Here is a 24,863-nt window from a genome sequence, read left to right on the forward strand (position 1 = left end):
CTCACTGTTCTGGAGGCTGTAAGTCTGTAATTAATGTATGGGCAAGGTTGGTTTCTATTGGAGGCCCAGAAGGAGAATCTGTTCGATCCTTCTCTTTTAGCATCTGGTAGTTGCCTGCAATCCCTGGTGTCCGTTGGTTTATAGATGTGTCATTCCAATGACACATTTACATGGTGTTCCCCCTTATGTCTTTGTGGCTTTATGTGGACGTTTTCCCTCTCTGTTGTGTTTGTGTACTCAAATTTACCTGGTATTATAAAGACATCAGTCACTGGATAAAGTTCATCCTAATCCAGTATACTGCATCTTAACTTGATTACATTTGCAAACACCCTGTTTCCAAGGAAGGACGTATTCACAGGTACAGAGCTTAGGATTTGAACATATGTTTTGAAGGGGCCAATTCAACCCCCACAAGAGTGTCTTTATCATGATCTACTTTCAAGTAATATTATGTCACTTTATGTATAGTATTAGAATTTTATACCTTTATGTCTTCCCGCCTAGTCTTTGAGTTATTGTCATACATTTACTTCTACTGGTTATAAACCACATAATATAAAGTCATTTGTTTTTGAAACAAGTTTTTAAAATAAGGACATTTATATTTACCCACAGATTTGCCATTTCTAGTGTTCCTCATTTTTCTAGATTTCCATCTGCTATCATTTTCCTTCTATTTGAAATACTTCTTCAAGATTTCTTAGAATGCAAGCCTTCTGGTGATTCATTATTTCACATTGTGTAAGTCTAAAACAGTATTTGGTTGCAGGATTTTTCCGTTGTTGTAGTAAAAGCACATAACATTACATTTACCATCTTAACCATTTTTAACTGTGCAGTTCAGTAGCGTTAAATATATTCACATTGTTATGCAACAGATCTCTAGAACTTTTTCATCTTGCAACACTGAAACTCTATACCCACTAAATACTAATTCCTCCTTCCCATTTCCCCCAGCCTTTGGTAACCATCTTTCTACTGTATTTCTATAACTTTGACTACTTTAGATACCTTGTATGAGTGGCATTACACAGTATTTGTCCTTTTGTGACTGCTTATTTTGCTTATTTCACTTTGTGTAATGTCCTCAAGTTTCACTTATGTTGTAGCATGTGGAAAGATTTCCTTCTTAATGCTGTATAATATTTTGTTGTATTATACCACATTTTCTTTATTAATCTATTGAAGGACATTTGAGTTGCTTCCGCCTGTTGGCTATTGTGAAGAATGTGCAAAGGTCTCTTCAAGATCTTGTTCCGAATTGGATATATATCCAGAAGTGAGAATGCTGTACTGCATGGTATTTTCTTTTAATTTTTTGAGGAACCACCATACTGTTTTCCATAATGGCAACATTCACAACACAGTGCACAAGGTTTCTAACTTCTTATTTTCTGTTTTTTGGATAGTGGCCATCCTGATGGGTGTGAGGTGATGGTTTTGATTTGCATTTCCCTAATGGTTAGTGATGCTGGTGTCTCTGTATATGCTTAGTGGCCATTTGTATATCTCTTTTTTGAGAAATGTTTATTCAAGTCCTTTGCTCATTTTTGAAGTCATTTGGTTTTTGTTGTTGAGTTGTAGAAGTTCCTTGTATATTTTGAATACTAACCACTTATCAGATGTACGACTTGCAATTATTTTCTTCCATTCTTTAGGTTTCCTTTTCATGCTGTTTTTTATTTTGACACACACAAGTTTTTCAGTATGATGTAGTCCCAATTTGCTTGTTTTTGATTTTGCTACTTGTGCTTTTCATGTCGTATCCAAGAAATAGTTGCCAAATCCAGTGTCCTGAAGAATTTCCCCCAAGCTTTCTTGTGGTAGTTTTGTAGGTTGCTTCGTCTTTGGGTTCACTAATCTTTTCTTCTGCAATGTCTAATCTTGGGGAGACTTTGGAGTGGATTTCTTTGTTCCTGTAGTGAAGCTGGTGGGGTTTAGGGCTACCAAGATTCAATTATTCATGTTTATTAATGTTAGTTTGCCTGTTTTTTTAGAATGATGAAGCTAGGGGAGTATGGGTTATGCATCTTTGGAAGATTCTTTTTTTGTTTTTTAATGAAGCTGAGGAAAGTGGGTAAACAAATTCTATGAAATTCAACCACATGTGTAAAATACTATTTCTTCATTATTAGATTACTGTTTAAACTTGAAAATTCAAAAACTGAATAGTTAATGCAAGATAAAACAATTGTACAAAAGCAGAGAGAAAATCAGTACACAATACAACCCAAGCAATGCAGTGCAATGCAATAACAACACAAAAGCGGGGAAAATCACATGGTGAAGGGAGTCGGGGGAAATGAAGAGGTAAGAGTGAAGGTAAGTTCTCATAAGAGGGATCATATCTTAGTTATTATTGTATACCTATCAGGAAAAACAGACAATGTAAACACATTTATTGAGCAACTTCTACATGCCAGGTGTGGTATGGTATGGTTCTATGTACTTGACTCTTTATAACCACAGTATAAAGCAGTTATTAACATGTTTTAAAACACAGAAAGTTTACATAACTTGCTCAACCTGTAGTATTGATTGTTGAATCAACATTAGCTGAATAAGTGAATACATGTTTATTCAAATGAAAGGTATCTTGTGGATTATCTTTGGTGGACTTTTCTAATCTTCTCTACAGAAGTGCTAGACTGGTAACTACAGACTGGGAAGAGGACCATAATACTTGATATACAGCAATAGCAACAATAATTGCCGCTGCTATGGTCTAAATGTTTGTGCCCCTGAATTCATATTTTGAAATACTAACCCCAAGGTGATGGTATTAGGTGGTAAGGCTTTTGGGAAGTGATCAGGTCATGAGGACAGAGCCCCATGAATGAGGTTATTACCCTTATAAAAGAGGCTCCAGAGAGCTCTTTTGCCCCTTCTATCATCTGAGGACACAAGAAGGCATTACCTATGAATCAGAAAGCAGGCCCTCATCGGACACCAAATTGTAGCTTCCAGAACTATGAGAAATAAATTTCTGTTGTTTATAAGTCACCCAGTCGATGCTACTTTGTTACAGTAGCCCAAGTGGACTAAGATAGCAGCTAATACATATAGACTTCCTATGAGTTGGGTACTGTTTTGATTTACATATATTAACTCATTTAATACAATACTTTGAGACTGAGTACAGTTTTTATTCCTCATTCTATAGATAAGGAGACTTAACTGCAGAGAGATGAAGTAGCTTATTCAAGATTATCCTGTTAGTAAGTAATGAGGCCAGGATTTGAACCTTGAATGGAGCTCCAAGCTGTACTTCACACCTTCTGCACATTGCTTTTCTTCACTGGCTCACCTGGCTTCACCTTTGGGTTCAGGCCCAGAAGGTCAAGGTTTCCCTAATTTCTCTTTTCTGCCTCTTACAGTCACTTTGACAAGTAGTGCTTTCCTAAGCTAAAGGAAATATTGATTGCCTTGCCAGCTTTTTTTATTACAAAGACAGTCTGAAGTCATGGAGTAAGGTACAAATCTATTTAGCTTTCTGGTGGTAGGAGAGGTGAACTTAAGTCAACCTTGTTATATTTCCAGGATTACCACATTTTAAATCTCAAAATGAATATGGTTAGGATATGGAGAATGAGATGTACAGTTCCATTCTGTAATTCTTCTCATCCGTGTTCATTTTCTGAACTAAGATAAATGTGTAGCTCGGGGATGCCTTAGCAGACTCTAAAGAAACATGCTGTAAACTCTTTAGATTTTTAAGCTTCTTTTCCAGCAAGCACTGAATCTTTGTACCCCTGGTGCCTATCTCAATGCATGGCAGATAGGCACTCAATAAATATTCTTTCTTGGAAACAAGAACTGAAGGTTAAAAACAATTTCTTTGAACTATATAGTGAAGACAATTTGTAAATGAGAAGATAGTATCAATGTAGAGAAATGGGCTATGTTATTCCCATATCTTTCTTAAGAACTTCCAATTCCTCCTTCAAAATTTGGCTCAATTGTTACTTCTTTCCACCACAGCTTCCCCTTCTGCCTAGTTAACAAGCATACCCTCAGTGCCCTTACAGAATTATGTGTATACTTCTCAAATCCTCTCATAGTATATGTTCACACTTCTTATCCTCCTCAATTGAGTTCCTTCTAGGTAAGGAATGTTCATTTTCTTTTTTTTTTCATACGGAGTTCTGCTCTGTCATCCAGGCTGGAGTGTAGTGGTGCAATCTCAGCTTACTGCAGCGTCTGCCTCCTGGGTTCAAGCGATTCTCCTGCCTCGGCCTCCCAAGTAACTGGGGTTACAGGCATACACCATCATGCCCAGCTAATTTTTTTGTACTTTTAGTAGAGATGAGGTTTTGCCATGTTGGCCAGCTGGTCTCAAACTCCTGACCTCAGGTGATCCGCCCGCCCTGGTCTCCCAAAGTGCTGAAATTACAGGCGAGAGCCACCATGCCCAGCCAGAATGTTTATTATATTTAACACAGTGCCTGAGAAACAGCTCAATAAAAGTTTGATGAATGAATGAATATATAGCTGCACAGATGAGACCTTGAAGCCCAAACCATTTCCACATACAAAGAGGAAAGATGAAACTTTTATTATTATATTTATTGATACTGAATATTTATTATCTGTTACATACCAGGCAAAATGGACACACCATCAGGAGATAAAACCTATATCTTACATGTAAGATGAAACTTATATTTATTGATTGAATTATTGAATATTTTTTGAGTATTTGCTATACCAGGCAAAAGGCACAGAAACAAATTATCTGTTCAGTTACTTTTAACTCTTTCAGCAATGCCTGAGTCCTCTTTATAAAAACTTCATTCTGCTAAGTTAGCAACCATTCATTTTTTTTGGTTACTCTTCATGTATAGTTTTCTCAAGTGTCCCTTCAAATATTGCATAATGGTGTAGACCATTTAATATTCCAAACATAATCTGAAAGGCTAGAGGAATCACCATTAATTTCATTGGTGTTTGACAAAGCCCCATCCAATGGAGTAAAACCCTTCCTTTTGGTGGCAGTGGAACGGTATGATACCTAAAAAGAAAAAAGAGTTAATCACTTCTCCTGGATATGAATGCTATTAGAAGTTTGTTGACTTCTCCTAAACTGATAACTGCCTTTCCAGGTCTATAATGTAGAGAGCAAAAAAGTTAAAAGTTAGCTATCTGAAATACCAAACGACCACATTTTGATTCAAATATATCATAGACAGCTAAAGAATAAAGAGAGTTTATTAACCTAAAAAAAAAAAAAGTAAAAAAGAAGGAAAAGGAACAACTTACTTGGTTGCCAGACGTCCATTTTTAGTAAAAGCCAAAGAATTGGGATAGAAAACACCACAAACTATGCCGATCAGTGAACTTCTGAAAACACAGTTTTCCTTGCTTATATTTTCTGGAAAACAAAAGTAAATTTGGTTTTCCTTTAAAACTCAAGAGCTATTAAGACAGTGTTGTACCTCAGAGTAGTTATCTGCACTATCCTCAACCACAACTAAACCATAGAAAGAATATCAGAAATTCAAACTCTGTGGCATATAACAGGCTAAATGCAGCACATTTTAAAAAGTTTTTATTGTACTTTATCACATAGAGAACTACCTCTAACATATGTGGTTGTTGTAGAAGCAATTTTATTTTATTTTTTGGAGACAGAATCTCACTGTGTTGCCCAGGCTAGAGTACAGTAGCACGATCTCGGCTCACTGCAACCTCTGCCTCCAGGGTTCAAGCAATTCTCATGCCTCAGCCTCCCAAGTAGCTGGGATTATAGGCATGCACCACCACCACGCCCAACCAGTTTTCTATTTTTAGTAGAGACTGTGTTGGCCAAACTGGTCTCGAATTCCTGACCTCAAGTGATCTGCCCGCCTTGGCCTTCCAAAGTGTTGGGATTACAGGCATGAGCCACCGTGCCCAGGCAGAAGCAATTTTATAATGACAGAATACTAAACTAGCAGACGAGACCTGGATTCTAGGTTAATACATTTTTATTATCTACTATGTATCAAGAATGTGCTAGGTGCTAGGAATACAGTGGTATATAAAAGACACCTGATCTCTGCCGTTCTGGCCAATTTACAGGAATGAAAGACATGAGATAAATATTTAAATAGATAATTATAAGTATACACAATACTTTGAAGATAAACTATATAGAGAATGTATCTAGACACCTAATGTACAATGAGGGAATCAGAGGTCTCCCTGGGGAAAAGATACTTAAGCAGGGACCTGAAGAATGAATGATGGATAGAGGCTCTACTAGTTATGAAACTCAAGGTAAGGTGAAGGGCAGGAAATAACATTAAAAGCCCATAATATGACAGATATTGTGGTAGTCATTTAACCTACAGTATCTTTTAATTCTCACAACAATCCTGTGAGGTGAGTACTATTAGTCCTAATTCATAGATAAGACAACGGAGGCTCAGAGATGAAATTACTTGCTGAATGTCACAAAACTTAAGTGGCAGGAGGTAGGATACTGAAATGATGTGTGTTATATGCCACAGTCAATTCTTTTCCCAGTATGTTGTTTATTAGTGTACTTGAACATGCCTCAGTTTGGGTTGCCTGCTTATCTACAAAAAGAAAAAGATCCGATTTACCTAATTAGGAGGATTGTTGCAGGGATTAAATATGACAAGGTATATGAAGGGACTTTGTAAACTGTATAGCACTATATTAATGTAAAGAATTATTACTAGCAGTAGCAACAGCATATGTTAATCAGTAACCTTACTTAGACAAAACTACATTATACATTAGTGAATTTAAATTCACCTGAATACAAAGGATCAATTACAAGAAGCTTGTAAGTAACTACAGTAGACAAAAATGGAAGTGTAGCCAATGATGCATATGTTTTCAAAGCATCGTGTTTAACCTTAAAGCAGCGTCTGAACAGGAAGTTTGAGAATATTCCAGAGAAACCAGCTGTTGTTCCAAATGACGTCGTTTGATATATATTTGGTGTCCTAATAGAAAAAAAGAAAAATTCAGTTCACTGTAACATTGAACTTAATGGATACAGCCTTTCCTAAAAAGTTGTTATTGCATATTTACTCAATATGAAATACTTCTTGAGCACTTACTATGTGAAAAGTATTTTCTAAGTGCTTAAGATAGGGCAGTAAACAAGGCAAAAGAAAAAAAGAAAAGGAAAGAAATTTCCCACCCCTCATAGAACTTGTATTCTAATGAGAGGACATGATTCTCTTTCTGAGAATATTTACAGTAGTTCTAAAATAGAGCTCTTTTAAATAATTTTGGTCACAAATAAATATAAATATGCTCCAATGTAGCCAAATTTTATGAGTTACCCAAATCGAAGAATCCCTTTCCTGCAACTAAAAAATTTACTTTGCTTAAGTTCATCTAAAAAAAAGCTATTTACATTTGGTTAGGCCTTCTATTTCTGCATTAGTCCCATATACATTTAAAATAATTTGTCCAAGATTTAGAAAATTTCATCCAAAAAAATCTGATCTAGTTTTCTTATTAAGACCCATACCTAATCCAGGAAATAAGATCAACTGTCCTTTGGTTTTATTCTTGAACTCTGTTCATTTAAAAGTCAAAATGGCCAGTCTGGCCAACATGGTGAAACCATCTCTACTAAAAATACAAAAATTAGCTGGGTGAGGTGGTACACGCCTGTATAATCTCAGCTACTTGGGAGGCTGAGGCAGGAGAATCATTTGAATCTGGGAGATGGAGATTACAGTGAGCTGAGATTGTGCCACTGCACTCCAGCCTGGGTGACAGAGTGAGACTCTATCTCAAAAAAAAAAAAAAAAAAAAAAGTCAATGTTAATGTGAGACTATATTTATACCATGAAATCTGTATTCCCTTTTGCTGTACTAAGTACTGTGGCTGAGATAATCCTTAACTGATTGTAATTACTCACCAATTAAATATAAGTACCCCCCCAATGATTTTCTCTTTCTTTTAATTAAAATATATTTACTGCACAAATGTTTTAGCAATACTTTTGGATTCTTTTTAAGAAACAAAAGAAATTATCCACAATCCCAAATATTCCAACAGATCACTATTTTCATCTGTTCTTGTTTCCCTCATTCTTTTTTTTAAAGATATGTTCATAACCAACTCAAAGAATAGGATAACAAAGAATAGGATCTCAGAAACAATGGCAATACAAAAGACTTGCAAATAAAATGATTTTCAGCCTGCGTATTTCTCTTACATTTCTTTTCTAAGATAGTCAAAATTTTTTTCTATGATTTCTATGATCATTGGTCTTCTGAGTTTTGCATCTTCTAGAGAAGGACTGGGTTGACCATGCATAGATGCTGTCATCTTGACATCCTGGAAAAAAAAATTCCAGAGCCATAATAGCTAATGATATTCATATTACATAAAACCTTACAGAATTCTACAGATTCAGATTTGAAAACATTTACAGTTTAGTAGTGTGCCAGGTACTGTGTCATGTGCTTTCACGTACTTTGTTAATAATTCAATCAACATTTACTGAGCTCTTATTATCTGTTAGACATTGGCTTTTTGTTATTATTTTTTATTTTCTTGCTAAACATCCTACAACACACAGACATTGGCTTTCTGATTCACACACTAACTTGAGAAATTGGTAGTATAATGATTATCTCTATACAGATGAGAAACTGAGGGTCTGAAAGGTTGGCTTGCTTAAGATTTAGTTTAGAGGGATAACATACTGTTTCTGTTTTCCTCTCTCCTCATTCCGAGAAGGCAGTCAGGCCCTTTGTAGTTGTCCTCCTAGCTCTTCAGGTGGGGAGGTGGAAACAGTGGCTGGTTATTGACATCTCTATCCTCAGTTTCTCATGAAAGACTGAGTTCATTTTGGAAATCATGTTTCATTTCCTAGAGAGGTAGGAGAGAGCAGGGATTGCCTTGGAGAATAGTGAGAGAGAAAAATCAGAAAGAGGGACACTGCTCCAGGAAGGGAACAGGCAGTGGATTGTGGCTACTACTTTGAAGTACATAAATTACATATCCAGTTCCCTACTACCACCTGTGGTGGAAGCAGAGCCTTTTCTAGAAATGGTTATGTGGTATAGCAGAGACCCACACCTGCCACCACACCTGGCTAATTTTTGTATTTTTAGTAGAGATGGGGTTTCACTATGTTAGCCAGGCTGGTCTCAAACTCCTAACCTCAAGTGATCTGGGTGCCTCGGCCTCACAAAGTGCTAGGATTAAAGGCATGAACCACCGCGCCGGGCCCCAGAGACCCACGGCACTGGGCTCCTTGGTTGGAAGGTTCTTGTGTCCCAAGTGTGATGAACAGACAGCTGCCAATGTCAAGGGACTATGAAGACTTGGCCAGTAGCATCTTAACAGAAACTAGAGAGATTAAAAAACAAAACAAATCAACAACAACAAGAAAACACACCCTGCACTCTCAGACAGGATCCTTTCTGAATGTTTTGCTCTGGGCAAGACTCTAGAGTTTCTGTGAAAAGTCTTAATAACATTTGTTAAATCCAAACATGTAGTTGCAAATGTTTACCTACTACAGCAGCCAAGTGGAAGGTCTATTGCCGCTAAATTCACTGCTTTTTACTTTTTCCTCCAGATTAGCCAAATAGCCTCTTTACAAATGTACACTAATCTCAATTTTAATGTTTATATTGAAAGGAAATACTAAATCTCAAAGTTAAGGAGTCCTAGACAAGAGGATTAGAGGAGATTAAGCATAATGAACACACAAAATACTTAATAAATCAGTGGTTCTCAACCTTCAGCATGCACAAGAATCACATGGCGTATTTATTTGAAATGCAGTCTCATGAACTCCCTCCTGAGATATATGGATTCAGCAGGAGTAGGATGAGGCCTAGAATCTGCATTTTAATAGCATCAAGTGCTTTTGATGCTATAGTCAATGGACACATGTTGAATATTACCGTAATACTCGTTTGCTGAATGAGCGGTATATACCAATCCTAACTATAGAAGGGCCAGTTAATTATACATGGCTCCTGGCATCAACATACGTAAGTTATGAGCTCCTTTGAACCTTCTTATGGCATAACACAACGAGTAATAATGGACCAGTTTCTTTCTCTGCATCATCGCAGAATTGTACTCAATCTTTTTCTGTAACATTTCTGGAGAGGGCAGGGGGAAAAAAAAGTAAAATATTTTACAAATTACAATTTTTCAGTGACTAGACTTACATCTTTTTCCTCTCCTGGACACCCAAATGGAAAGTATAAGGGATAGTAACATCTAAGGGAGATTCTATACCTAACCCATCTATTGTACTAAGATGGCAGATGTCAATAACATGAGTAACCATAAACCTTAGATAAATTTTTGTTTTGCTCTCATCCAATTCATTGAAGTCCTCCACCTTCCACCAAAAACAAAAAACAAAATAAACTTCCAGGCAATATCTTCTACTAATCTCCTACCTAGTCTACACCCTAAACTCTATAGGGAAAACAGACACCCAGGATTATGATTACAGGATAGCAAATACTGAAAAGAACACAGGAAATATTATTGAGTGCTTAAGCTTTGCAAGGCACTGTCAAAGAATCGACTGCTTTCATTACATCCCTCCCCTCTTAAGGCCACTCAACTAGTCACCACGCTTATACCAGTAAGCGTGGCTTATAGTTTGCAAATCATTTAACGGTTTTGTAGTGATTTCAGGTGTATTATTTCACCTAATAATACATTTTTCACCTAATAATAAATTTCACCTTTAGAATTTTATTCAGTATTCTCTCATAATTTAGGGAGCACCTGGTATATGCCAGGCCTCCGAGTAATCAAGATACAGTCATCCCATCCTCAGGAATCCACAATGTAGTGAGAGTTCAGAACCAAAAAGCTGGCAATTTAAACACAGAATGAGAGAGTGACATAAACGAAAAACCCAACAACCTAAGAAAAGGCAAACTTAATCTAGCCAGAGGAGGCGTGGGAAGGCTTCCCGGAGGAAGTGACATTTAAACCAATACCCGAAAGAGAACAATTCGGCAGGGGAGTTGGGACGGATAGAAGCAGGGAAATATTCCAAGTTGAAGAAAAAGCCTGTGCAAAGGCCTAGAGACAAGAGAAAACAAACCGCAGATAATGAGTACTAGAATTTAGGTAATCTACGTTCTCTCCGCCTCTTTCCACAACAGCTGGAGACTTAATCGACTGCTCCTTGCATGGACTTGGGAGCTGTTTTAACTTTTCAAATCTCCTTTAAGTGTATCATCTTGGAAGACTCTGCCAACACTTTGAAGCTCCAGAAATCACCCCCCATAGCACTTCGGATTTCCGCCTACCTTGGGCGCTTCCTCAGTTCCCACCGGCACCACACCTGAATCCCTCAGCTTGGCCCCAGCCTCATACCCGAACACCGCCATTTTGGTGGCTCACGTGATTTGCTGGTGGGCGGGAAGTGGTGCGGGTTTACGGCTCACGCCTCTCGCTTGCAGCCCGGACCCGCCCCCCCCAGTCAAAAGCCGCGCCCTCCATCCTGTCTGTGATTGGGCGCGGCGTCTAGAAATTACGGCCACTTATTCGCTTAGAGGAGGTCCAGGTGCCTGTGGGTCCGCCCCCATCGCCAGCAGAGTATTTCCTTCCCTTGCTATTTGTCAATTCAGCTCCCTGTTTTCCTCGGGTCTTGCGGGGAGGATGGGGCGGCCCAAATGTTGGAATGTTACTGCGCTCCTGTCTCTCCTCAGGGCACCTCTGGTAGCTGGGAACTAGCTGCCTGCCCCTTTCAGTCCTTGAGGGAACTCGCCCCTTTGCCCTGGCCCGTGTGGTGTTAAAGCTGTTTCTCGGGCACCTCCTCCTCCAAACCCCCCACCAGCCGCCCAGCGCCGTCAGAGCAGCCCCGACTAGCCTCCTCCCCTCTCAGCCGTCTGACTCCTCTCCCCAGTCTGTAGTCCCCTCAGTTTCCATCCTTTAGCCCCGCTTGGAAAGAGACCGGAGAGAAATTTGCCCACTACCCCCCGAGAAGACCCACTTGTCAGTCGTGTCTCAGGGTGGGGGGCACTGCAAGGCCTGGCGCTGTTTTGCGTACGTTAAATGCCCAGCAGTATCTCCCAGACCGGCAACCCCCGACCCTCCAGTCTCCATGTCTTAGAGAAGCCAAATTCGAGAGTTATATAATTTCTAGTGCTGCTGTTGCTCCTGCCTGAAGAAACACTTCATCGCGTGGAGGGTGCAGGACATTTCAGTGCTCTTCCCTAAAAGAACGGGGCTTGGGCAGGGGTGGCCAGCCGTGGCAGAGAAATGTCTTGTCTTTTCTGCAAAAGGAAGGTGGGTAGTTTGAAGAGAGATTGAGAGAAAAGGATGTGGATGTGAAAGCCAAGCAGCTGCACTTTCTCATTTTGAGGAAATCGCGGACCGTTTGCATAGCTTATGCTTACATATCCAATACTACTACGGCGTCTCTGAAAACACCTTTGGGGGAAGGTTTGGCTTCTCTCGAAGTCTCAGTGTTTTTCCTCGCCGGATAGGGAGCTGCTTGGATGCGAAGAGATGGCATGATGTGAATGACTCCAGTGTGAAGAAATCTGCTTCGCCAACTCATCCTGCATCAAGTGCCCATTGAGTAGCACTGTCACTTTAATGTCTCCATGCCAAGGGATTGCTTTCCTTTTTTTTCAATCCTCTCTGTTAATACATGGGAGGATCAGAATCAGAGGGATATTAAGGATCAAGCCTGGGGGCTTGGAGAGCACAGAAGAAAAAAATGAAAGTGACAGCAAGCTGGATTCTGAGTTACTGAGGGGGTGAGATCCGGAACTTCTGATCAGTAAATAGAAGGGGGCCTTTCGTTGTGTGTTCTGCCACAGAAAACTGTTCAAACTCACCTATCTTTTTAGAGACTGGAGTCAAAGAGGTTTTTAAAAGTATTTTTTGGGACGTGGGGTTAAATTTTTCTCTACATATTTGAGGATCTTTTTCATCATGGTTGAATTTGACCATGTATAAAGTAATGAGACAGCTGTCTAAATTTGGTTTGTGCCTTAAATGAGTTAGTCATTGAACTTCCAAAAATGTTGCTGCCTGAAGAGGAATTTCAGTAACGTTCTTCATGTTTACAATAATTTTCCCAGTTTGTAAAAACAGTGTAAATATTTTCTGAACATTGAAAAACTTGAAAAACTGAAAAATTACGTTTCTGAAAACTCTGTGGGCGGTGTAAAAAGTTTAGTTGTGGAAAAAGTACATCATTACTTTCTTTATCTGACATAGAAGACTCAGCCTGGATTTCAAAACTGAACTGTGAAGTGGTTTGCAACAGTTACCTGGCTCTTGGCCTCAATCCAGCTGGATCAAACTGAGACCTGAAAAGAGATCTTGAATCCTGTGGCAGTGGAAAGACCCAAGAATGCCAGTCAAGAAGAAAGGTGGGCTATGAGGTTGCTATATAATATTTCTGCCTTTTGTTGGTTCTGGTACTTGTAATTTAAATTATATTCCATTTGAGAGTAAAGTTTTGCTTCAGTTTGGGGGAAATTTTTATTGTAATATAGTTTCAGTGGTACATAATTCAGTAATATTATTTTGCTAAAGTAAAAGGAAGTAAGACTATAGTATTTATTGATAGATATTTACGATTTCATACATCAGGGTGTTTATATCACCATTGGTAATAAGAATAGATTCAGTACCGCAGATTTGGAATCTTCTCTAGCTTGTTTTCTTAGCTTGCTAAGGTTGCTTTTAAGCAGTCTTTAAAAAAACTTGTACAGTGGAGCTCTTCCTCATGGGTTTAATATTTATCAAGCTAATTACAGAGTTGTGAAAGGTAGCAAAGTAATTTCATTTGCACTGAACAAAATTATAACTTTATAATTTATCTTTTGGTTAAAAATAATTTCTTATTTGGATTTATTCTAGTGTAAATCTTCACTTTTGTGATAAAGCACAACTTTCATGACTATTGTGCTTTTCCAGATATATGCATTATCCAATAACATGATTGTCAAGTTCCCCATATGGGGCAAACACCTGTTTTTTTCTCCCTCCTCAACAACTTTTATTATTGTAATTGATCAAGATCTAGTGAATTACTGAAGCATAGTTGATTATAATCCGAACTTGGGGATTCAATTTAGCTTAGATGCACCCCAGGTTAACATTGTTCCAAAGGATCCTAGTTTGGGATTGTTTTTGTTTTGTTTTGTTTTGTTTTATTTTGTTTTGTTTTCACATGATATGGCAGGTGAGATCAGCTGTAAAGAGTTTCTCAAGAGTTTTGAATCAAAATTTATATGACATCCTTGAACTGCTATACTGGACTAAGGTAGATCCAAATGTTGTCCAGTTAGGTGAGTTGCTACACTCTGAAACTAAAGCTCTGGGTGAATTGCAGGTTAAAGTGGAACTTATCTCTGCATGGTGTTTTATTCTTCTACCTGTGGATTTGTTAGGGATGTTGAGGAAAATTATAATCACTGAGATGCCTTATCCAAGCTGATATTTACCTAGAACTGTGATTTCTGCACACTGAGATTTAAGATTGAGATGGTTTCCTCCCCTTGCTGTTTCTAATAATACCACTGACAGAAGTAAACTCTCTGTGAGATTTTGGAGCCACACCTGTTCAGACCAGACACAATTGGTTTATTGAGAACAAGAATGGTTTTGGGAGTGTAGCCAATAAACGATATGGCTCTTTGACATATTTAAGTTGATGTGTGTTTTTATTCTTTCTACCATTTCTCTAGACACTTTCTTTTGGATTACCTTATTTTGAACTAATAATGGAATTAAACACATATGTATGTGTGTCTGTGTGTGAGAGAGAGGAAAAGAGTGAGAGGGAGACAGAATGGGAAGGGGGAGAGAGAGAGAAAGAGATAAACGATATATAGGAAGGAGGAGGAGGAAGCTCAGTTGATATTCTAGATATAACTTAACTAAGCAGGTTTAGTTACAAAGTTTAGAACTGAATGTTTCTAAACCCCATAAACTGAGTTTCTTAAAAGTTCTTCCCTTTAAAAAACTGTTACAGAAATTGCTGATACATTGCTGAAATTATAATACTTTAGAAGTATTCCTCTCCTCCTTCGCCTACTTCTTTCTCTCTTCCTTTGCCTCCCTCCTTCCCTTTCTTCTTTCCTTCTTCCATAAATTGACTGATGGATTGAATTTTTAAAGGAATCAACAAGTTCTAATTAGAAAAACAAGTGTATATTTCTATGATACCAAAGTATATGTTATATAGTTTTCCTTATAAACTGATCTAGAGAAACAATGTATCTTGCTTTTAATCTCTTAAAACTGTTACTATTATGATACATATTCTTGAATATTGTAGACAACTAGCCAAACAAGTTATAATGTGTGTGTTATATTTTTCATTGGCTATGCTTACTATCTCTACTGTTTACCTAATATAAGAACAGTATTTTTAAGTTTAACCTAGATTTATTCTGCAGGGATCACTGTCCTCTGTCTCCTTGAGTCTTTTTCTCTCTTCATTGTTTCATGTGGTAGACACGATGAAAGAGCTAGACTTAATGTGATTCTAAACAATAACTATCCCCACTGAGCCAAGTGTTTATTCATTGTTGAACATATTCTCATTAAAGTGTGAAATTTTCATAAGATGGATTTTCATTTGGTATTTATTTAGTATATTGTTGTCAAAGAGAGAGGAGATTCTTTTATTGATACCATGCAACCATGGTGGGAATTGGGAATGGGTGTGACATCTCACTAAGCCCATTTCTAGGTGCCATTCTGGACTGCTCTTGGGTAAACTGAAACTACTGTTCCTCAAACCCCATGTTAACTGCTCGTTTGCTTTATGACATTACTTTCTACTTCTCTTGCTCTAGTCTCTTTGCATTTTTACAGATCTCAGTTTTATCAACAGAAGGCTCTTCTGTTTCCCTGTTGGATAGTTTTTTTTCCTCAACAGTTGCTTTTCATTCAAGATTCTCTTATCTATAGTAGTAACTGGATTTGCTCCCAGGTGAGCCCTTGGGATAATCTTGAACATATTTTAATTTGTGAAAATTTAGGACCAATTCAGGATAAGTTGTATTAGTATTCTCTGATATGATGCAAGACCATAGTGTGTTATAAGGGTCTGTTTTAACAAGTCTTCTTGAATTGATCTGGTATGATTTCCTATTGGGTTAATGTAAGAAATAAAAGTTAATGATAGTTATGTCATTTCTTGTGTTTTACAGCAGAAAGTTGCTGTTTTAAGGATAAAAATGTGCTTTAATAGAATTTTCTAGTACAATGCAGCTTCCTTTCTGAACAACTTTTTGTTCTTCTCATTGTCATTAAATATGTGGAAAAAATCAATGCCTTTATTACTTTAAGATAGATGTTCATTTCATTTTGGTGTTTTAAAAAATTGTCCTGTTACTGGACGCAGTGGCTCACGCCTGTAATCCCAGCACTTTGGGAGGCCAAGGTGAGTGGATCATGAGGTCAGGAGTTCAAGACCAGCCTGGCCATCATGGTGAAACCCCATCTCTACTAAAAATACAAAAATTAGCCAGCATGGTGGCGTGTGCCTGTAATCCCAGCTACTTGGGAGGTGAGGCAGGAGAACTGCTTGAACCCAGGAGGCGGAGGTTGCAGTGAGCCAAGACCGCTCCACTGTACTCCAGCCTGGCAACAGAGCGAGACTCTGTCTCAAAAAAAAGAAAAAAAAAAAAGTCCTCTTGTCTTCTGAGCTTCCTTTAAACTGGTATATAAGTTTGTCTGATATTATTTATTTATATGACCCTTTATTTCCTTTGAATTCTTTTCTTTGCAATGGTTCTCAGTGATATAATGGAGTATATATATAAACATATTTTTTATCATGTACTGAAAGCTAAGTCCTATCTTTTTATATGTATATGTTTTGACATTATAGTTTTCAAAGGAACCTGAAGAATGTTGTGTAATTGGAATCTTTTTTTTTTTTTTTTTTTTTTTTTTGGAGACAGAGTCTTGCTCTGTAGCCCAGGTGGGAGTGCAGTGGTGTGATCTTGTCTCACGCAAGTTCTTCTGACTCAGCCTGCTAAGTAGCTGGGATTACAGGCATGTGCCACCATACCTGGCTAATTTTTGTATTTTTAGTAGAAATGGGGTTTCACCATGTTGGCCAGGCTGGTCTCAAACTCCTGACCTCGTTATCTGCCCACCTCAGCCTCCAAAGTGCTAGGATTACAGGCATGAGCCACCATGCCTGGCCTTAGAATCTTAAGACATGATATTGCCATATATCTCATAGGCACCCTTGAAACTGAGATTACTGTTTCCTGGACTCACAGTTCTTTAATTATCTCTTTGCTTTTGGTTGACTGTATACTTCATAAAAATGTAATTTCTGTTTTTTTTTTTTTGTTTTTTTCCCTCTGGGGAAGAGGACCTTATGACTCTCCTGCTTATTTTTTCCGTATTCAAAGTTTTTTCTTTCGTTGTTTCCTGCACCTTATGGCTCAACTTCTGGTTTGATAGTATCTTACTAATTTACATTTGCTTTTCATTATCTGGGTATACTTTCTTTTCATCTCTAGTTTTTCTTAAGTTCTTAAAATAATTTTTTTTCAGAGGCAATAAGGGGGGAAATACGTATAGGTATATCTCAGAGATATTGCGGGTTAGGTTCCAGACCACTGAAATAAGGCATATTATCACAACGAAGCAAGCTACTCAAATATTCTGGTTTCCCGATGCATATATGCAATATATTGTATAGTACGGTATATATGCACTGGGAAACCAAAATATTTGTTGTATACAATACAGTATATACTATACTATAGTCCATTAGGTTTATAATAGTGTTATGTCTAAAAACAATGTACATATTTTAATTAAAAATACTTTATTGCTAAGAAATGCTAATGATCCACTGAGCCTTTAGCGAGTAGGAATCTTTTTGCTGATGGAAGGTCTTGCTTCAGTGTTGATGGCTGCTGACTGATCAGGGTGATGATTGCTGAAGGTTGGGATGTCTAAGGCAATTTCTTAAAATAGGACAACAGTGAAGTTTGCCACATCAATTGACTCTTTATTTTATGAGAGATTTCTCTGTAGCATGAGATGCTGTTTGACAGCATTTTACCCACAGTAGAAATTCTTTCATAATTGGAATCCGTTTTCTCAAACCCTGCCGCTGCTTTTTCAACTAAGTGTATGTAATATTCTAAACCCTTTGTTGCTATTTCAAACAATGTTCACAACATCTTCACTGGAAGTAGATTTCGTCTCAAGAAACCACTTTCTTTGCTTATCCATAAGAACTCCTCATTCATTCAAGTTTTATCATGAGATTGCAGCAATTCAGTCACATCTTCAGGCACATCTTCTAATTCTAGATCTCTTGCTATTTCCATTGCATCTGAAGTGACTTCTTCCACTGAAGACTTGAATCCCTCAAAGTTATCCATGAAAGTTGGAATGAATGTCTTCCAAACTCCCATTAATGTTGATATTTTGACCTCCTCCTGTGAATCAAGAATGTTCTTACTGGCATATGGAATGATGAATTCTTTCCAGGAGGTTTTCAATTGACTTTGGCCAGATCTATCAGAGAATCACTGTGGCAGATATAGTCTTACAAAATGTATTTTTTAAATAATAAGGCTTGAAAGTTGAAGTTACTCCTTGATCCGTGGCATGCAGAATGGATGTAGTATCAGCAGGCATGAAAACAACTTTAATCTCCTTGTATATCTTCATTGGAGCTCTTGGGTGACTAGGTGCATTGTCAATGAGTAGTAGTTCTCAACAGTGGGCCTAAAATATACAGTAAACCATGCTGTAAACAGATGTGCTGTCACCCAGGCTTTTGTTGATCTACTTTTAGAGCATAGACTGAATAGATTTAGCATAATTCTTAAAGACCCTAGACTTTTTGGAAGGGTAAATGGCATTGGCTTCAACTTAAAGTCACCAGCTGTGATTTGTGATTTGTGGTGCCCCAAAACAATTACAATGAACATCGAAGATCACTGATCACAGATCACTGTAGCAAAAGACTAATGAAAAAGTTTGAAATATTGTGAGAATTACCAAAATGTGACACAGAGACATGAAGTGAATACATCCTATGGAAAATTGCCAGTGATAGGCTTGCTTGACACAGGGTTGTCACAAACTTAATTTGTGAAAAACGTGTTATCTGCAAAGTGCAATAAAGCAAAGTGCAATAAAATGAACTATGCCTGTACCTGACTTCATTGAGTGGCCTTGTGTGGCTATTTATTCCTTTTGCATACATTTTACCATATTTGTATTTCAGTTTTCATGTTTGCCATACCAGTAATATATGGAGAGGTTTTTTTTTCTTTTCTTTTCTTTTTTTTTTCTTTTTGAGACGGAATCTTGCTCTGTTGCCCAGGCTAGAGTGCAGTGGCACAATCTTGGTTCACTGCAACCTCCACCTCCTGGTTCAAGTGATTCTCCTGCCTCAGCCTCTCCAGTAGCTGGGATTACAGGCGCCTGTCACCACGCCTCGCTAATTTTTTTATTTTTAGAAGAGAGGGGATTTCACCATGTTGGGCAGGTTGGTCTCAAACTCCTGACCTCAGGTGATCCATCCGCCTCCGCCTCTGAAAGTGCTGGGATTACAGGCATGAGCCACTGCACATGGCTATAGATGTTTTTTCTATTTTCCAAAACTTCAAGTTTTTTTAAAAAAAATCTCTTCACAGCCATAAAACTCAAAAGAAGCACTGAATCATCCTAGAGAGGGATGGGGAAACACAGTTTTCAAACTTTGGCATTTTCTGTAAGTCAAAGTAAAATAGATAATTTACTAAAGTTTTTTTTTTTTTAAATTTAAAATTCCCCAATTAAAAAAGTTATCTGGGCTTGTTGGCATGTGCCTATAGTCCCAACTACTTGGGAGGCTGAGACTCGAGGATTGCTTGAGCCCAGGAGTTTGAGGCTGCAGTGAGCTATGATTGTGCCGCTGCACTCCAGCCTGGGTATCCCATATCTTTTTTATTTTAAAAGAAATTCCCTGTAGGGACCATTTTGACCTTGGATGAGCTATAGACTCTTGATATTGTAAAAAATTAATCCAGGAGTCGTAAATGGAATGAATTCTTGAAATGATAAATAGAAGAATACTTTTTGTGTTTAACTACTAATTAGGAGTATGCTATGAAGCAACGAATAGACATAGAGATAAAATGATCTGTTAATTGATTTTATTTTACATATCTGTTGGGAGAGTGCAAATCATATGCCAATGACTTGATACTAGAAAATGTGTGAACTTCTAGGTTTTTGGAAATCTGCTCAAGTGTTTTTGTTTGTGATAGAATATTTGATTTCTCCCTTAGGTCTATTATTGGTTACTTTTTTGGGTAGAAGAATCTAGTCAGTGAGATATGCACAAAACATTGGATTTTACTTATTTATTTATTTTTAAAACTTCAACTTTTTCTTAGATTCAGTGGGTACATGTGCAGATTTGTTACATGAGTATATTGTGTGATGCTGAGGTTTTGGATATGAATGAGTCTGTCACCTAGGTATCCAGCATAGTACTCAATAGGTGATTTTTTAGCCCTTGCCCCACTAGTCCCTTGTGTAGTACCTATTGTTCCTGTCTTTATGTCCATGTGTACCCAATTCTTAGCTCCCACTTATAAGAACATGCGGTATTTTGTTTTCTGTTTCTGTGTTAATTTGCCTGGGATAAACATCGGGTTTTTAAAACGTTGGAGTAAGGCATTCTGTTCATTCATACCTTTGTCAATAAATAAATTTCTCACTGTTCTATAAAATATATTTACTGAACTATATGAATACTATGCTTTCTTAAATACATATTCTCTTTGTATGCTTATTTCTTAATACTTACTATGTTACCATGTCAGTGATTATAAAATATTTTTTAGTATAAAGGAGAGATTTTTTTTAATTGGGGGAAGGAGATATGTTCCCCGGCTACAATATTTGCCCAGAAATTTATGGCAGTTAAGACACAAGCATTTCTATATCCTCAATGTAGGATGCTTTGTCAGCAAAGGATCATGAGTTTTATCCAGTCTCTTCTGTCCAGTTAGTCATTCTGAATTCCAACTAATAAGCTTTCTGCATGGGTTCAATTTTAATAAGTTTTCAAAGCTATTTCAAGAATTATGTCCAAATCACCTTTATTATGAAACAATTTTCCTGACCTCATTTATTTTAGGATTTAAGATCAAGAGGACTGGTATAGTATAAGGTAGAAAATCCTGTGAAAATGAATTATTAAATTTAAACTTTCAAAGATTATGGGTAAGATTTTTGTAACCCATTTCTTCTGATGATACCATTTTGCTAGCCACTGAGGCCCTAATTTAGGATACAATTTTGTAACTTCTATCAGGGGCCTATCATTTTGGAGAACTGTGACATCTTTATCATTAAAAGCATAATACTTGGAATAAACCTGTTAAGTTCTGTTCTATTTAAGCATCTCTCATAGGTAATAAGCTAAAATTCTTTAAAAGGTAAACTTGTGTATATATGGTGTAAACTGGTGTATATATTTAAGGCAATGACTCTACTTTCATTTATTTATTCAGTCATTTATCCATTCAACAAAGGTGTATTATGAGTGCCTGCTATGTGCCAGGCACTGTGCCAGATGCATGTTTGAAAGAGCAAATGATTTTCAGTCTCTGCCTTTATGAATCTTAAAATGTATTAGGAAGACAGATATGAAAACAGGCAATTTCAATGCTGTGTGGTGAGGTTAACACTCTGTGTCAAGAAAACAGATAAGGAACACTTAGTGCCACTAGGGAAGGTGTAATATTTAAGATGAGATACAGAAGATGAATAGAAGTTTACCAGACGATGTGGGAAATGGCAAGAGGCTGTTTCAGATCATTATTTATTTTTCTTATTTTTTGGTCTTGAACTATATCATCCCATCCTGTATTATCATCATCATCAATAGCAGAGATGTGGTGGAAAAAACCTAGAACAGTAGTCAGAAGATTTGACTACTAAAAAAAGGGACAAGATCAGATAATCAGTGAGCTGGACTTGGTCTATAAATTTAGGTATGTTAGAAGTATCCATTTATTTTCTATAATTCACCTTTACTCTTAGTAACTGAGTAGCAGACAAAATAACTCTTATCCTTTTTGAAGTTTTCCCCACTTCCCTGGGGTTAAGGTGGGGTTTTACCTGGAATGGGAGTGTCCTCTGGTTGTCAATCATCTATATAAAACAGCTTACCTCTGACATGTGAGTTGTTGTGTCTAGATAGCTCTTTCTGGTCTGGTCTGACAGAGACTTGATATGTCCGAGTCATGGACTTTTACTTTTTTCTAGAATGTCTGTATTTCTGTTTGCCTAGATGCATTACGATGCCATTCCTCTTGGGTCTTGCTGCCTTCCAAGCAATGTTGCCAGTAAGTAGAGCCTAGATCCCTGATGCCTTGAGATCCAAAGACTCTTCTCTGTTTTCTTCACCTGGGACAATTTCTTTCTGCACTGTGAAGGGGCTAGGAGAAGTCCCTTTCTCTGCCTGTACCTGAGAGTCTCTTTTTCATCTCTGACAAACTCTTCTTTTATTCTGAGGGCTTAGGTTTTTGGAAAGCAAAACTGGAATTATTTAAAAATTCCTTCTGGTTTTTGTCCTGGCATATACTGCCCCTGAGGCAATAAAGTAGGGAACCAGTTATCTGCTGGAACGAGAAAAAAGGAAATGGGAAAATTTAGGCAGAAAAAAGTTTTAATATCTCAAAGTACCAATCTCCCACGTGTAAAATAGAGTTTACTTGCCTTATGATGATGCCGCCAGAAGACCCTGTGAAAATCATGTAATTCTTCTGGCTTGTTTTCTTTTTAAAAAGGGATTTAATGCTTTTTTCCTCTTACTATATGCTGTTTCTTTTTCTCATCAAATATGATAATATATATGAGCTTCACTTCTAGAAAGCTAGTTAGTGATGGAATTAGAACCAGAAGCTTGTCTGATGTTTTCCTTTTCACTGTATGAGTGTGGTAGTCTTTGGACAAGGGATTGGCATCATAGTACAGTAGAGGAGAACCCAGGATTGGAATCTAGCTTTTACCATCAGTTGGCTACATTAAGAAAATCAACAGATAGAGCTTCAGATTTTTCCTGTTAAAACTTAAGTGTACAACAATATCTCTTAGGATTATTGTAAGGATCAAATCAAGATACCTAGACCATATAAAAATTATTTTGTAGATAAGAAACTGCTGTACAAATGCTTATCATCTGAATGCATTTTTAAGGGGGGTGTGTGGGTTCAAGGAGGAGAAATGTCAAGAGTCTCCTTCCATCAGTGGTTTGGGTTCAGCTTCCTGGTCATCTTCTAGAACAAGCCTGCCCAGATATAGCAATGATGCATTTGATCACAGATAGGAGATGCCATGCGTGTATGTGTTTTTTGTTTGTTTTTTAAAAAAACAGGTTATAACATTTCTTAGTAATATTATTTCTCCTCCAAAGATGCTAATTTGTAAATCATCTAATATATATAAAATGATTGCAGTCTTCAGGTCTGCTTTAAGTCTGGCCATACATATTCTCCACTATTTAAATTCTGAATTTTATTTATTTATTTTTCTAGATAAATAATACTGGAATGATGCATAATTCAGTGTTCAGCTGAAGATGCAGTTCGTTATCTTTTTTTTTTTTTGACATGGAGTCTCACTCTGTTGCCCAGGCTGGAGATCAGTGGTGTGATCTCAGCTTACTGCAACCTCTGCCTTCTTGGTTCAAGCGATTCTCCTGCCTCAACCTCCTGAGTAGCTGGGATTACAGGCACCCGCCACCATGCCCAGCTCATTTTTGTATTTTTAGTAGAGATGGGATTTCGCCATGTTGCCCAGGCTGGTCTCGAACTCCTGAGCTCAGAGTGATCCATCTGCCTTGGCCTCCCAAGTGCTGGGATTACAAGCATGAGCTACATGCCTGGCCAATTTGTTATTTTCTTACTTTCCATTTATTGCTGTTTAGCCTTGCATGTTTTCTATCCTTCCCTTTTACCAAGTTTATAGAAAATTTGAAAGCATGGCTTGTCTGAAAGGAGAGATATAAATTTACCATTTTATACTATTAATAATATCTTCTTGTTTCAACAGGGAAAATAACCTGATCAACAGGTGTTCGTTGAAGTATATTCAAACATTTTTATTTTTTTAAGGGAGGGTAAAGTATAATTGCAAAGAATAATTATAGAAGAAAGAAGCATTGTGATCCTTTCCTAGTAAGTCAGGTTTCAATATGGCATAATGCTTTGTATGGGCTTTGGTGGCAGATAGATCAGCATTTGCATCTTGGTTCCAGCACTTACTGTTATGTAGCCTTGGGCAAACGTACTCTATTTCCCTCAGTCTAAAATTTCCCCATTTGTGAAAATGTATATAGTAGTATTTCTTAGGATTCTTTTGAAAATTAAATAAGGTGATCGATGCAGAATACCTAGCATTGTTCCACAAATGCTAGCTAATATTACTACTAATAAAATGACACCTTTGTGGTATCATCTTGAACTATACATTTGTTTTATTTATTTATTTATTTGTTTGTTTTATTTATTTGGAGACGGAGTTGCACTCTTGTTGCCCAGGTTGGAGTGGAATGGCACAATTTTGGCTCCCCGCAACCTCCGCCTCCCAGGTTCAAGCTGTTCTTCTGCCTCAACCTCCTGAGTAGCTGGGATTACAGGCATGTGTCACCATGCTCGGCTAATTTTGTATTTTTAGTAGAAATGGGGTTTCTCCATGTTGGTCAGGCTGGTCTCAAACTCCTGACCTCAGGTGATCCGCCCACCTTCGCCTCCCAAAGTGCTGGGATTACAGGCATGAGCCACCATGCCCAGCCAAACTATACATTTTAATGTTAAATTAAAAAAAAAAAACTGATTCAAGACTAACTTTTCTATTGCTATTCATTACTTTATTACTT

General features: G+C 37.5%; 2 protein-coding genes across 6 annotated transcripts in view; one reads left to right on the top strand and one right to left on the bottom strand.

Moving 5' to 3' along the window:
* Nucleotides 1-4,542: 4,542 nt before the first annotated feature.
* On the bottom strand, nt 4,543-11,391 carry TMEM126B (transmembrane protein 126B). 4 transcript variants are annotated; one of them, XM_030918852.1, is made up of 7 exons: nt 11,278-11,363; nt 9,146-9,334; nt 8,686-8,851; nt 8,193-8,314; nt 6,766-6,959; nt 5,263-5,374; nt 4,543-5,014 (listed from the first exon to the last, which is right to left on the bottom strand). In XM_030918852.1, the coding sequence occupies exons 4-7, from the start codon at nt 8,303-8,305 to the stop codon at nt 4,831-4,833; spliced, it is 603 nt and encodes a 200-aa protein (XP_030774712.1). In that variant the 5' UTR covers nt 8,306-8,314; nt 8,686-8,851; nt 9,146-9,334; nt 11,278-11,363; the 3' UTR covers nt 4,543-4,830. The 4 variants fall into 4 exon arrangements, with proteins under 4 accessions (XP_030774712.1, XP_030774711.1, XP_030774713.1 ...); XM_030918851.1 differs by lacking the exon at nt 9,146-9,334 and having other exon boundaries at nt 11,278-11,367; XM_030918853.1 differs by lacking the exon at nt 9,146-9,334 and having other exon boundaries at nt 8,686-8,752; nt 11,278-11,334.
* Nucleotides 11,392-11,568: 177 nt separating this feature from the next.
* The window catches only part of DLG2 (discs large MAGUK scaffold protein 2), a 2,272,173-nt gene continuing 2,258,878 nt past the window's right edge, over nt 11,569-24,863 (top strand). The window contains exons 1-2 of one of the 2 annotated variants that reach the window (XM_030918836.1): nt 11,569-12,259; nt 13,202-13,356. In XM_030918836.1, coding sequence (XP_030774696.1) covers nt 13,338-13,356 — 19 coding nt within the window. In that variant the 5' untranslated portion in view covers nt 11,569-12,259; nt 13,202-13,337. The other variant, XM_030918835.1, reaches the window with a different exon arrangement.

This window comes from Rhinopithecus roxellana, chromosome 15 (assembly GCF_007565055.1).
Source record: "Rhinopithecus roxellana isolate Shanxi Qingling chromosome 15, ASM756505v1, whole genome shotgun sequence".
Lineage (NCBI taxonomy): Eukaryota > Metazoa > Chordata > Mammalia > Primates > Cercopithecidae > Rhinopithecus > Rhinopithecus roxellana.